Raw genomic sequence first — 16446 nt, 5'->3', positions numbered from 1 at the left:
GTCTACGTCCTGCAATTAGTAAGTCAATGTCGAGATCACCAGTAGTAAAATAAAATCCTCAATCTACATCCTGTAACCATGGAAACATCATCCGCAGTAAATAATTCCATATCTACATTCTGTAACTACGGAAACATCAACAGTGATAACAAAAATCCTCTATCAACATCCTGTAACCAGGGAAACATCATCACTGTTAAATAATTTCATATCTACGAGGGCTGATTGATAAGTTGTGATTATCATTTTTCAACATAATTCCCTTCAGTATCTATACACTTTTGCCAGCGTTGTTTAAGGGACTCAATGCCACTTTCATATAATTATTTTTCTTGGCTGTTCAGATAGTCATCAACTACATGTATGACGTCATCATCGGAATAAAAGAGGGTGTCTGAAATAGCTGTTTTCAGTTTTGGCAATAGACGCAAGAGGCGGATGTTCAATCAATGTAAAGTCACAATCGTGAATGGCAGCCATGGCAATGCCAGACTTGTGAACAGGAGCATTGTCCTCATGGAATAACACACCTTTAGTGAGCTTTCTGCCGCGCTTAAGTTAGATAATTTCCCGGAATTGCCTCAGAAGTTAAGGATAGTGTGTGCCTTTGATTGTTTGTCCCTTTTGGAGATAATCTATCAGCAGTATACCATCTGCATCCCAGAAAACCGAGGTCATAACCTTCCCAGCTAATTGAACAGTCTTTGCCTTCTTTGACGGGGAGAGCAAGAGTGCTTTCATTGTTCCGAATGTTGTTAAGCCTCTGGGGTAAAATGATGGACCCATTTTCTGTCCACAGTGGCAAATCTCTGAAGAAAGTTGACATGATCTTCCTCAAAAAGGTTAAGATTAGTACGCGAAAATTTCCCTAGTGTTGCTACCATGTCAGTATGATTATCCTTGGGTGTTAAACCTTTTTTATGCAAATACATGTATTAGATCACTGCTCTTTCACCGAATTTGTCCATTTTGCTAAAGCCGCTTGTCTTGTTTACTTTAGAGTGCTACCTCGTCGATATAAACTAACCAAATGAGACCAGTCTTCGGGTACACGGCCCTATATCGTCATAGAATAGCAGGACTTAAAAAGAACATCATTGAGTACCTCCTTCTAGACGAGGCTCACATCATATCAAACATCCCTCGTACATCCTGTAACTACGGAAACACCATAAGTGATAAATTATTTCCTATCTATATCCTGTAACTACGGAAACATCATCAGTGATAAAAAAAATCCTCTATCTATTTTCTTTATTAAGATTCATCAGTTAGGATACATATCTATATACAAGGTTTATCTTTACACAATCAGTATTCGTAGCATTGTGTGCGAGTGTCGTAGCAACGTTTTAAGAGCGACTTGCCCATTACAACGAATCGGCAACCACATCATAATGCCAAAATAGTGGAGAAAGAACAAAACACAATAGTAAGACAAATCAAAGAAGCCATCAAAATCAGGAAAACGAAAAGCATGAACACAAATGAGGTGGCCGTCCAGTTAAGTCACCTTTACGGCCTATTACTGACCAATGCAGGACAGGGGAATATGTCTAAATCCGATCAGTAGCCTTTTCGGTACAGTGTGTATATATACACTTCATGTCGATGGGCGAACTGTCCCATCGAGTGATTTGATTTTCTCTCACACAGTCAGTAAGGACCAGTCGGTCTTGAAAAGATGGAACGACACTCGTACACATTGTAACATATAATTTTTGTGTAAAAATACACTTTTTATATCTATGGCATTTTACTAAGGACCATCATCAGTGGTAAATAATCCCCTTACAACGGCCTGTTACTAAGGAAACATCATCAGTGGTAGATAAACCCTTACAACGTCCTGTAACTACGGAAACATCATCAGTGGTAAATAATCCCCTTACAACGGCCTGTTACTAAGGAAACATCATCAGTGGTAAATAAACCCCTTACAACGTCCTGTAACTACGGAAACATCATCAGTGGTAAATAATCCCCTTACAACGGCCTGTTACTAAGGAAATATCATCAGTGGTAAATAATCCCCTTACAATGTTCTGTAATCTCCAAGGTTGATAATATTTTTTACTGTTTGTTGAGAATGGTGGGAGGAAATATTCATTCTTTAGTGCTACTGTGAATCAGTCTATTTACATTCTTATCATTCCTCAGTCATAAACAAAGCCGGAACATTAAGCATAATTTAATACTTCCCTGTAAATCTCTCCATCTGTGTAATTTTGCATCCAAAAATCGGAACAACACGATGGCTGTAGCAAGACAGACAATGATGACAACGTTTTCGTTATATCAAGCATAGATTTGCAGACACTCTCTTTTAATCTCGGCTAAGTTAAAAAACAACCACAGTTTGTCAACAAAGGAACACATCTTGCTACAATGGATGTATGTAAAGACGGAGTTTATAAAATCATCAAGATGCCATAATCAGTTGGACATATTAACAGGCAAAGTCTATATTAGTTCTCTCCACGGCGTCAAAAATATACGACCAGTGTTTGAAATACATACAATGTACACTACTTTATCGGGTAATACACTTTAGATTCCTTTTGTACGTAAATCACTGATTACAATATTTCATATCAATTTCATATTTCATAATATAATATAGGTAGCAGTGTACAGTAAAAATGCCAAATTCTGAAAAATATGGCACATGTTTTAGATATGTAAACATTGCCAGTTAACCTTACATATAACCTCTAATAAAGTATATATATTTGAAATCTGTACAACATTTGCAATTTTAATAGAGCTCTGAAGGATAAGTAAACTGATATTTTCTGTGATTTTTAGAGCTGTGAATACCATGGTAACAGCTTAAAAAATTCTCAAAAATTGCAAAATATTATGATATTTGACCCAAAATGGCACAATTCTCTACACAATTTTTTTTCTGAAACCTATTTAAAATTAACTATCTCTATCCCAAAGACAGAATTAATCTTGTTTGGACATATGTAGTAAATTAAGTTTTTCCGCTATCTTACCTTTTCTGTGGGCTTCCATTTTGCGCTGTAGGCAAAACTAAATTTCCTGTGTAAACACACGTTCGGAAAATCCGGATATTTAAAATCCGGAACCAATTTATTGATTTTTGTTTTAATAAATGTGAAGCCTGTATGTACTACTTCATACTGAATATACCAATTATAGTGTACATTTATTTTTTCATTTTTATGCATATCATAATACAGGAGTTATTTCCTTAACAAAAAAATTGCCCATGGCCAGGCTGTCTTACTGTGGTGTGCTACCTTATAATATAATATTATAATATTTCTTCCTGTTTCGTTTCAGTAATGAGAATGGTGGGAAATCTTCGTTCTTTTATACTATTGACACTCAGTCTATTTATATTCTAATCATTCCTCAGTCCTTAACGCATTAAGCGTAATTTAAAACTTCCCGGTAAATCGCTCCATATGCGTAGTGCTGTAATCCAGAAATCGGCACGACACGATGGCTGTAGCAAGACATTGTGGTGAGTACCGACGTTACAATGGGTTAAATTGGTCATTTATTGAAATATCTCTATGATAAACATTTTTGTCATTTCGTGATAACTGTGTAAATCACACGAACTGTCCTGGTATTTATAACTATGTCTCCAGTAATGTTAACTAAGGTGCCATATTATTAATACGTTATCTAGTGTACCATGACCTATTATTTTTTCTATTTACAGGGCTATACACTGACATTCGTCGACAATTGACTTTGTTGATGATATACACAGCATATATTGTTTCATCGACAGTTTCGTCTCCTCAACCAACTGAAGCCATGAACATTGGAAATGTCGTCTGTGATGTATCGAATATGGGTATAATTATTTTGATATCATTGCTATATATTCGTGTATACATATTGTGTTTATTATCGTAAAAATAGGTTTCTTCCTTCCTATTCCTGAGACGACAGATCTAGCCAACCTCTTTAAATACTCAACCTTTGTTTGTCCTACTTTGACAAGTTCAGTATTTGATGCCGACAAATAGTCGGCATGTGTTTGTCCTTCATTGACAGACACAATGTATATTGTCGACAAACAGCCGACCATCGTGTGCCCTTCATTGACAAACAAAATGTATATTGTCGACAAACAGCCGACCATCGTGTGCCCCTTCATTGACAGACACAATGTATATTGTCGACAAACAGCCGACCATCGTGTGCCCTTCATTGACAAACAAAGTGTATATTGTCGACAAACAGCCGACCATCGTGTGCCCTTCATTGACAGAAACACAATGTATATTGTCGACAAACAGCCGACCATCGTGTGCCCTTCATTGACAGACACAATGTATATTGTCGACAAACAGCCGACCATCGTGTGCCCTTCATTGACAGACACAATGTATATTGTCGACAAACAGCCGACCATCGTTTGCCCTTCATTGACAGACAAATTGTATATTGTCGACAAACAGCCGACCATCGTGTGCCCTTCATTGACAGACACAATGTATATTGTCGACAAACAGCCGACCATCGGGTGCCCTTCATTGACAGACACAATGCATATTGCCGACAAACAGCCGACCATCGTTTGCCCTTCATTGACAGACACAATGTATATTGTCGACAAACAGCCGACCATCGTTCGCCCTTCATTGACAGACACAATGTATATTGTCGACAAACAGCCGACCATCGTTTGCCCTTCATTGACAGACACAATGTATATTGTCGACAAACAGCCGACCATCGTTCGCCCTTCATTGACAGACACAATGTATATTGTCGACAAACAGCCGACCATCGTGTGCCCTCCATTGACAGACACAATGTATATTGTCGACAAACAGCCGACCATCGTGTGCCCTTCATTGACAGACACAGTGTATATTGTCGACAAACAGCCGACCATCGTGTGCCCTCCATTGACAGACACAATGTATATTGTCGACAAACAGCCGACCATCGTGTGCCCTTCATTGACAGACACAATGTATATTGTCGACAAACAGCCGACCATCGTTTGCCCTTCATTGACAGACAAAATGTATATTGTCGACAAACAGCCGACCATCGTTCGCCCTTCATTGACAGACACAATGTGTATTGTCGACAAACAGCCGACCATCGTTCGCCCTTCATTGACAGACACAATGTATATTGTCGACAAACAGCCGACCATCGTTCGCCCTTCATTGACAGACACATTGTATATTGTCGACAAACAGCCGACCATCGTGTGCCCTTCATTGAAAGATAAATGTATATTGCCGACAAACAGCCGACCATCGTGTGCCCTTCATTGACAGACACAATGTATATTGTCGACAAACAGCCGACCATCGTGTGCCCTTCATAGACAGATAAATGTATATTGCCGACAAACAGCCGACCATCGTGTGCCCTCCATTGACAGACACAATGTATATTGTCGACAAACAGCCGACCATCGTTCGCCCTTCATTGACAGATACATGTATATTGTCGACAAACAGCCGACCATCGTGTGCCCTTCATTGACAGACACAATGTATATTGTCGACAAACAGCCGACCATCGTTCGCCCTTCATTGACAGACACAATGTATATTGTCGACAAACAGCCGACCATCGTTCGCCCTCCATTGACAGACACAATGTATATTGTCGACAAACAGCCGACCATCGTTCGCCCTTCATTGACAGACACAATGTATATTGTCGACAAACAGCCGACCATCGTGTGCCCTCCATTGACAGACACAATGTATATTGTCGACAAACAGCCGACCATCGTTCGCCCTTCATTGACAGACACAATGTATATTGTCGACAAACAGCCGACCATCGTGTGCCCTCCATTGAGACACAATGTATATTGTCGACAAACAGCCGACCATCGTGTGCCCTCCATTGACAGACACAATGTATATTGTCGACAAACAGCCGACCATCGTTCGCCCTTCATTGACAGACACAATGTATATTGTCGACAAACAGCCGACCATCGTGTGCCCTCCATTGACAGACACAATGTATATTGTCGACAAACAGCCGACCATCGTGTGCCCTCCATTGACAGACACAATGTATATTGTCGACAAACAGCCGACCATCGTTCGCCCTTCATTGACAGACACAATGTATATTGTCGACAAACAGCCGACCATCGTGTGCCCTCCATTGACAGACACAATGTATATTGTCGACAAACAGCCGACCATCGTGTGCCCTTCATTGACAGACACAATGTATATTGTCGACAAACAGCCGACCATCGTGTGCCCTCCATTGACAGATAAATGTATATTGCCGACAAACAGCCGACCATCGTGTGCCCTTCATTGACAGACACAATGTATATTGTCGACAAACAGCCGACCATCGTGTGCCCTTCATTGACAGACACAATGTATATTGTCGACAAACAGCCGACCATCGTGTGCCCTTCATTGACAGACACAATGTATATTGTCGACAAACAGCCGACCATCGTGTGCCCTTCATTGACAGACACATTGTATATTGTCGACAAACAGCCGACCATCGTGTGCCCTTCATTGACAGACACAATGTATATTGTCGACAAACAGCCGACCATCGTGTGCCCTTCATTGACAGACACAATGTATATTGTCGACAAACAGCCGACCATCGTGTGCCCTTCATTGACAGACACAATGTATATTGTCGACAAACAGCCGACCATCGTTTGCCCTTCATTGACAGACAAAATGTATATTGTCGACAAACAGCCGACCATCGTTCGCCCTTCATTGACAGACACAATGTGTATTGTCGACAAACAGCCGACCATCGTTCGCCCTTCATTGACAGACACAATGTATATTGTCGACAAACAGCCGACCATCGTTCGCCCTTCATTGACAGACACATTGTATATTGTCGACAAACAGCCGACCATCGTGTGCCCTTCATTGAAAGATAAATGTATATTGCCGACAAACAGCCGACCATCGTGTGCCCTCCATTGACAGACACAATGTATATTGTCGACAAACAGCCGACCATCGTTCGCCCTTCATTGACAGACACAATGTATATTGTCGACAAACAGCCGACCATCGTGTGCCCTCCATTGACAGACACAATGTATATTGTCGACAAACAGCCGACCATCGTGTGCCCTTCATTGACAGACACAATGTATATTGTCGACAAACAGCCGACCATCGTGTGCCCTCCATTGACAGACACAATGTATATTGTCGACAAACAGCCGACCATCGTGTGCCCTTCATTGACAGACACAATGTATATTGTCGACAAACAGCCGACCATCGTTCGCCCTTCATTGACAGACACAATGTATATTGTCGACAAACAGCCGACCATCGTGTGCCCTTCATTGACAGACACAATGTATATTGTCGACAAACAGCCGACCATCGTGTGCCCTTCATTGACAGATAAATGTATATTGCCGACAAACAGCCGACCATCGTGTGCCCTTCATTGACAGACACAATGTATATTGTCGACAAACAGCCGACCATCGTGTGCCCTCCATTGACAGATAAATGTATATTGCCGACAAACAGCCGACCATCGTGTGCCCTTCATTGACAGACACAATGTATATTGTCGACAAACAGCCGACCATCGTGTGCCCTTCATTGACAGACACAATGTATATTGTCGACAAACAGCCGACCATCGTGTGCCCTTCATTGACAGACACAATGTATATTGTCGACAAACAGCCGACCATCGTGTGCCCTTCATTGACAGACACAATGTATATTGTCGACAAACAGCCGACCATCGTTCGCCCTTCATTGACAGACACAATGTGTATTGTCGACAAACAGCCGACCATCGTGTGCCCTTCATTGACAGACACAATGTATATTGTCGACAAACAGCCGACCATCGTGTGCCCTTCATTGACAGACACAATGTATATTGTCGACAAACAGCCGACCATCGTTTGCCCTTCATTGACAGACAAAATGTATATTGTCGACAAACAGCCGACCATCGTTCGCCCTTCATTGACAGACACAATGTGTATTGTCGACAAACAGCCGACCATCGTTCGCCCTTCATTGACAGACACAATGTATATTGTCGACAAACAGCCGACCATCGTTCGCCCTTCATTGACAGACACATTGTATATTGTCGACAAACAGCCGACCATCGTGTGCCCTTCATTGAAAGATAAATGTATATTGCCGACAAACAGCCGACCATCGTGTGCCCTTCATTGACAGACACAATGTATATTGTCGACAAACAGCCGACCATCGTGTGCCCTCCATTGACAGACACAATGTATATTGTCGACAAACAGCCGACCATCGTGTGCCCTTCATTGACAGACACAATGTATATTGTCGACAAACAGCCGACCATCGTGTGCCCTCCATTGACAGACACAATGTATATTGTCGACAAACAGCCGACCATCGTGTGCCCTTCATTGACAGACACAATGTATATTGTCGACAAACAGCCGACCATCGTTCGCCCTTCATTGACAGACACAATGTATATTGTCGACAAACAGCCGACCATCGTGTGCCCTTCATTGACAGACACAATGTATATTGTCGACAAACAGCCGACCATCGTGTGCCCTTCATTGACAGATAAATGTATATTGCCGACAAACAGCCGACCATCGTGTGCCCTTCATTGACAGACACAATGTATATTGTCGACAAACAGCCGACCATCGTGTGCCCTCCATTGACAGATAAATGTATATTGCCGACAAACAGCCGACCATCGTGTGCCCTTCATTGACAGACACAATGTATATTGTCGACAAACAGCCGACCATCGTGTGCCCTTCATTGACAGACACAATGTATATTGTCGACAAACAGCCGACCATCGTGTGCCCTTCATTGACAGACACAATGTATATTGTCGACAAACAGCCGACCATCGTGTGCCCTTCATTGACAGACACAATGTATATTGTCGACAAACAGCCGACCATCGTGTGCCCTCCATTGACAGACACAATGTATATTGTCGACAAACAGCCGACCATCGTTCGCCCTTCATTGACAGATAAATGTATATTGTCGACAAACAGCCGACCATCGTGTGCCCTTCATTGACAGACACAATGTATATTGTCGACAAACAGCCGACCATCGTTCGCCCTTCATTGACAGACACAATGTATATTGTCGACAAACAGCCGACTATCGCTCGCCCTCCATTGACAGACACAATGTATATTGTCGACAAACAGCCGACCATCGTTCGCCCTTCATTGACAGACACAATGTATATTGTCGACAAACAGCCGACCATCGTGTGCCCTCCATTGACAGACACAATGTATATTGTCGACAAACAGCCGACCATCGTTCGCCCTTCATTGACAGACACAATGTATATTGTCGACAAACAGCCGACCATCGTTCGCCCTTCATTGACAGACACATTGTATATTGTCGACAAACAGCCGACCATCGTGTGCCCTTCATTGAAAGATAAATGTATATTGCCGACAAACAGCCGACCATCGTGTGCCCTTCATTGACAGACACAATGTATATTGTCGACAAACAGCCGACCATCGTGTGCCCTTCATTGACAGACACAATGTATATTGTCGACAAACAGCCGACCATCGTGTGCCCTTCATTGACAGACACAATGTATATTGTCGACAAACAGCCGACCATCGTTTGCCCTTCATTGACAGACAAAATGTATATTGTCGACAAACAGCCGACCATCGTTCGCCCTTCATTGACAGACACAATGTGTATTGTCGACAAACAGCCGACCATCGTTCGCCCTTCATTGACAGACACAATGTATATTGTCGACAAACAGCCGACCATCGTTCGCCCTTCATTGACAGACACATTGTATATTGTCGACAAACAGCCGACCATCGTGTGCCCTTCATTGAAAGATAAATGTATATTGCCGACAAACAGCCGACCATCGTGTGCCCTTCATTGACAGACACAATGTATATTGTCGACAAACAGCCGACCATCGTGTGCCCTTCATTGACAGATAAATGTATATTGCCGACAAACAGCCGACCATCGTGTGCCCTCCATTGACAGACACAATGTATATTGTCGACAAACAACCGACCATCGTTCGCCCTTCATTGACAGATAAATGTATATTGTCGACAAACAGCCGACCATCGTGTGCCCTTCATTGACAGACACAATGTATATTGTCGACAAACAGCCGACCATCGTTCGCCCTTCATTGACAGACACAATGTATATTGTCGACAAACAGCCGACTATCGCTCGCCCTCCATTGACAGACACAATGTATATTGTCGACAAACAGCCGACCATCGTTCGCCCTTCATTGACAGACACAATGTATATTGTCGACAAACAGCCGACCATCGTGTGCCCTCCATTGACAGACACAATGTATATTGTCGACAAACAGCCGACCATCGTTCGCCCTTCATTGACAGACACAATGTATATTGTCGACAAACAGCCGACCATCGTTCGCCCTTCATTGACAGACACAATGTACAATGTATATTGTCGACAAACAGCCGACCATCGTGTGCCCTCCATTGACAGACACAATGTATATTGTCGACAAACAGCCGACCATCGTGTGCCCTTCATTGACAGACAAATGTACAATGTATATTGTCGCTAAGCCAAATCGGCGTTCTTAAGAAAGAACTTTTCAATGGCGCAGTGGTGGTCGGCCAAGTATCATGACATGATCATTGTGGAAGTCGTCTACCAATACCTGGATCGCAATGTATTTACATACATGGATACGAATTGTACACATATTACAAATTTTCATCGAGTACAACTACGACAGGAAATTCAAATCTTTATCTTCGGATCAACAACACATAGTGCATATGATACATTGTGTTAATTATTTGATATATAACATAGTAGATCGTGAGTTCGAGGCCCGGGCACGAGTCATATTGTCAGTTGTGTTACTACGTTATATATCAATGTATCAAATAATTAATACAAAGATATTGGTTCTCCCCTGATCTACCCACCCCCACCCACTCCATCCCATTTGATTTGTATCACATAACAACTACAACTTCGTCAAATCGAGGTAGCAACGTGTGTATTTGTTTACGGTTAATATGTCTGTTACATTTCTTTTCTTTTAAGATTCCAGAGGCATTCAAGACATTCAGTGTAACAAAAAATGCCGCTCATATAAAGATTATAACGGAACATTTTCCTGCTGCTACGGTTCTACACAATGTGGAATAACAAACAAATCCAACACGATTATTTTAAATAAATTCTACGATGTCAGCTGGATTGAATATGACAATATGACCGATGGTACGTATACAATATCCTGATGTTGAAAAAGTAGATTATCTCGTAGTATTTTATAATCCTATAGTAATAGATAGGGATAGCTTTACATGTACAACATTTATTAAGTATATCAAAATCATTAATGAATTCGATGCTTGATTTTTATCGGAAGTATATACATGTATATATAGTATGTTTACCTAAACAATAATATCCCAGTACATATCTAACCTATATTTATTACCGATTAATACATCTATCAATTATCAATATTTCGTTAATATATACCTTGAGTATAGTATCATATTAATATGAATATTTTACATATTGGTACTAATCAACATAATCTATTGAAGCATATCAATTATATTAATAAGAGTCTGTTGGAATCAAATTCATTATTTTACAGTCGATCTTAACCTACAAAACTGTAAAGATAACTCAACAGAAGGTTTTGGTGGTAAGATTTCATTCAGGAAACCAAGTACGATAACCTCGTGGATAGAAACCATTGACTTGATCAAAGACAAAGCAATTGATGTCACATGCAGGTGTACAAAACGAAGCTGCATGACCGATAACGGCATGATTTGTCGGCCACCCAGCTTGAACTGCAGCTGTATTGGTACGGGTAAATACAAATATCAAAATGATTGGAAGGGTAAAATCAAAACATTTATAAAAATTGAAAATGGAATTAACTAACGTTTTTGTTTAATGTGCAATAATTAAATTCCAAGATGTTTCATTAAACACGATCATAATCAATGATTGTCTCATGTGTTCTAAGTTCCTTTCGGTAAATGTTAGTACGCAACGAACAACTACTATATCAACACCAGCCAGAACAACAATTACCACATTAACATATCCAAGAACAACTTACAGATCAATAACTTCTATGTCACCAGCTACCAGAACAACAACATCTACGTCACCAACTACCAGAACAATGACTTCTACGTCACCAGCTACCAGTACAAAGACTTCCAAAGGACAAACTCTCAGAACAACAGCTACCATGTCACCAGTTTTCATAACAACGTCAACAACTCGAAGAGCAACAACTAGCTATTTAATGATTATGGACACGGCCAACACTCAAGTAGCAACTAGCACGTATACACCTGCTGGTAAGTAATCAATATATCAACACGATATTATGACGGCTGAAGACGCTTACGCTTCCGGAACATGTGGTAGATATTCCTTTGGCATTACCTTGTAGTTTCTGTTCTATGTGATTTATCTGGGGAGAATATCCATATCCTTTACATATATTTTTCTCTGTTTAAAGAATGGTTAATCAAAGAGTATGATGTTACTGTTTGACTTTTAAAATTAGATGACGGTGTCGTAGAAAGCAGGATGGGTAATATTTCAAGAGAGTGTGACGATATAATTATACAATTTAATTCCTAGGTTTAATCAATGCATACAGATCATTACATTAGTTACCACCCTTTACTGTCCACAGCTCCTCAGGACAAACCGTCCGTTACAGGCCAAAGAAACTCCGACCGAATACCTATCATAGCGGCCTTATCTTCCGTCCTGGTAGTGACAGTTGCTGCCATATCTGTTATTGTTTTGATTTCTATACGTCGGCGTAAAAGGTAAAGTATTTCTATGAAAAGTTCATAATAAAGATTCTATTGATCATACAACATATGTTGTTCCTAGTGTAATAATATCGTTCAATAAAAATCATATGGCGTAAGTACCATACAAATTCAAATGCGCCTTGTCACATACGAATCTCTATTGTGACGACATTTGTGACTGATGTCGCGTTTTCCTATGTGACGCTTATGTATATATAATATCATTAGCATTGTTTCGCTACTCAAAATGCATTTGAAAACATCATTCCTGTAATTAGTAAAACGTGTCATTGTTAGATTATTACACCCATGTATCAATGTCTTACTAAAACATTTACCTGATTACCCGATTAATTATTACATGAACACTCGTGTTACATCCTCTATATATTTGACTTTTTACATTATTTCATTACATGATAGATAATAGTAGTTCAGCAAATATGCATGTTTTTTGTACGGCCAATTTTGGAGTGGCTAATTCTATGCACAAGTTTTGAGGATTTCATTTCCCTTTAAGTTCACCATATTAATCAATAAATACTTGTGTTGTGTTTTTGTTGTATTTTAGCGATAGAAAACCTTCAGATGGATTAGAATATATCACAAACAATACTGCATATGGTACGACTACGACATCTCCTGAGGTACGTACGCTTATATCGTATATACATCACAGATGTTTAATACATATCTTAGAAACTACAGACTATGAAACTGAAAAGATAAAGTAACACCACCAGAAATCATAGAATATTTATTAATATACAGCTGTGTTTCCTTTCCAGATTCCTGATCCAACGCCTGGACTAGACGGTGTCGAGTATGATGACATATCCTGTGAAACTGCAGCCCAACCGGAAATCAAGGCAGATGAGGCTCACTCCTATTGCTATGCTGCCTATGAAAATGTTAAACATCCTTATGCTCCTGATCGCCGAAGCGCTTTGATTTCCTCCGATGTTAGGAAAGGAAATGCAACAAGGAGACAGACATGAGCTAGCACAACCAGCCTTGACCCAACAGCAGGCGGAACAAGAACAACTGTAGAAGTTACGAAAAAAGACTATTTACGATTATTTGCAGGTTGAAAAAAGTATTGTTGCGAAAACCGAACATAGTGAAACGACATCAGATGGAACTCCCAACACTTTACATGTAACGTTAAACAAACACAGTAGCAATGGCGACTATTTTGTCCTAGATAATGATGGTCCAGATGTTCAAAAACAGACTGAGGTTAACTTTGACGGTGAAGTTCACGATGAGGCTGGAATACAAACAGATACAAAAGTTGGAGGTCACGGAGAGACTGGAGCAAAATATGGGAATAACGTCTCGGGGACAATGGAAGAGGAAACGGATTACTATGATCATGTGAAAATAGGTCATGTTCAAACTAATGGCTTGGACGACGGAATTTATGATCAATTACGAAAACAACATGTGCGATTAGAAATCGAAGAAGTAGACAATGATTACGATCATTGTTAGTAAGATACTTTATGACAACGATCATTGTTAGTGAGATATATGTTAAGACTACCATCAGTGTTAGTGATATATGTTATAACAATCATTGTTAGTGATATATGTTATAACAACAATTAATTGTTAGTGAGATCTATGTTAAGACTACCATCATTGTTAGTGAGATATACGTTAAGACTATATAACAAAGTCGGATTTTCAGTTGGGAGGGGCCTTGGCAATAGATAATAAACGGCAGGAGCTTCTGTTCACATGTTTACTTGCACATATTGATAAGTACAGGCAGAAAAGTCCCTGCAATCAAGCAAATAGCTTCTGTCAATATACATATAGAACGTAGGTGAGGGGGTTGTTGTCCGTCACCACAGTGAAGCGATGGTCATACAGGTAGTCCTTAAACTTCTCCGTAATAGCCCATTTCATGGCAAGAAACTCGAGCTTATGAGCTGGGTAGTTTCGCTCCGACCTTGACAATCCCCGGCTGGCATAAGCGATGACATGTTCCCTGTTGTCCTTTTCCTGGTATAACACAGCTCCGAGACCTTTATGACTTGCATCACAGTGAACCTCAAAGGTTTTGGTGTAATCCGGATAAGCTAAAACTGGCGGGGAGGCTAATCTTTCCTTTAATGAAATGAACGCAAGTTCCTGCTCCTCTCCCCAATTCCAACAACCATTGCTGTCCTTCTTCTTTCCGGATTTCTTAGGTGCTGGCATAAGATCTGTTAAAGGCCGGGCTACTTTTGCAAAATTCTTGATGAACTTCCGGTAATATCCGGCAAAACCCAAAAACCGGCGAACATCCTCCGGGCTTGATGGCCGCTCCCAATTAATAATCTTCTCCACTTTACTAGGGTCTGCTTCAATACCGGCTGCTGTCACTATAAACCCGAGATATCTGACGCGGCTTTGGAAGAATGAGCACTTCTTGGGTGACAGCTTTATCCCATGTTCCCTCAAGCGCTGGAGTACACGCTGAAGTTTCTCCAAGTGCTCCTCAAAGGTTGATGAAAAGATAATGACATCATCAAGATAGATGAAACAGTCCACCATATGTAATTCCCCGAGGCATTGCTCCATGAGTCGCTGATAGGTGGCCGGGGCGTTAGCGAGACCAAACGGCATCCGGTTATACTCATAAAACCCAAGTGGGCCTAGAGTAAAAGCTGTCCGCTCCTTATGGTGCTCCGCAACCTCAACTTGATGGTAGCCACTCTTCATGTCCAACACGGAGAAGAATGATGATCCCGAAAGTGAGTCAAGTATTTCCTCAATCCGTGGGAGAGCGTAGGCATCTTTAATAGTCCTCTGATTAAGTTGGCGATAGTCGATACACATGCGTAAAGACCCGTCCTTCTTCCTGGCTAAGACTACACCGGACGCCCAGGGTGAGCATGATCTTCTGATAACTCCGCATGCCAGCAACTGCTGTAAGTGTTCTCTCACTTCCTGGACCATGGCAGGTGGTATTCTCCGATGCCTCTGTTTGAATGGTGTAGGGTCGCTAAGTTCAATCCGATGAGGGAATTCAATAGTATGGCCAAGGTCAAGGTCTCCCGCAGAGAAAACATCTGGAAAATAGGATAACACCTCCTTTCCTCTCCTCAGTAATCCATCATCCAGCTCAACATTAAAGGTCACCTTGTCGAGGTAGTTGTCTGGGGACTCCTCCTTCCTATCCTCAGGTATCACTCCATGTAATGGGTGCTGGACTCCAACACACTTAACTAGTAACTTACCAATCAATCTTCTCTTGTTACCGCAGGCAAAACAAAAATGCTGCAAGAAAACACGAGTCTAACTACAAGTCAGCGTATGAAATCACAAAATACACAAAGTAACTCAAGTTCAACAAACAAGTACACATATAGCATAAATAAAACATGTAAATGGTGTATAAATATAGTCTAAACAAATTCACATGAACCGACACGAAGACATACACATTAACACAAACCAGGGAATCAATACAAAATACACAAATAAACAAGTAATCTCACATAAAGGAATCGCACATCATACACCCCATATGTCAAACAATGTCAATAGGTCAAAGTATTTTAAGTCAACAAAAGGAAAGAAAACAAAGTGTCACAAGATGGATT

The 16446-nt window shown here is 40.8% G+C and overlaps 2 protein-coding genes across 2 annotated transcripts; both read left to right on the top strand.

The window, feature by feature from the left end:
* Positions 1 to 3446: 3446 nt before the first annotated feature.
* On the top strand, positions 3447 to 11951 carry LOC117331041. The gene is made up of 4 exons (XM_033889633.1): positions 3447 to 3496; positions 3701 to 3838; positions 11088 to 11267; positions 11656 to 11951. Exons 1-4 carry the CDS (start codon positions 3475 to 3477, stop codon positions 11949 to 11951), a joined length of 636 nt encoding a protein of 211 aa, XP_033745524.1. The 5' UTR covers positions 3447 to 3474.
* On the top strand, positions 11939 to 14515 carry LOC117331529 (cell wall protein DAN4-like). The gene is made up of 4 exons (XM_033890274.1): positions 11939 to 12379; positions 12724 to 12862; positions 13422 to 13497; positions 13639 to 14515. Exons 1-4 carry the CDS (start codon positions 12025 to 12027, stop codon positions 13846 to 13848), a joined length of 780 nt encoding a protein of 259 aa, XP_033746165.1. The 5' UTR covers positions 11939 to 12024; the 3' UTR covers positions 13849 to 14515.
* The last annotated feature ends 1931 nt before the right edge of the window (positions 14516 to 16446 follow it).

This window comes from Pecten maximus, chromosome 7, assembly GCF_902652985.1.
Source record: "Pecten maximus chromosome 7, xPecMax1.1, whole genome shotgun sequence".
Classification (NCBI taxonomy): Eukaryota; Metazoa; Mollusca; class Bivalvia; order Pectinida; family Pectinidae; genus Pecten; species Pecten maximus.
The sequence above is the reverse complement of the archived record's forward strand: the minus strand, read 5'-3'. Positions and strand labels throughout refer to the sequence as shown.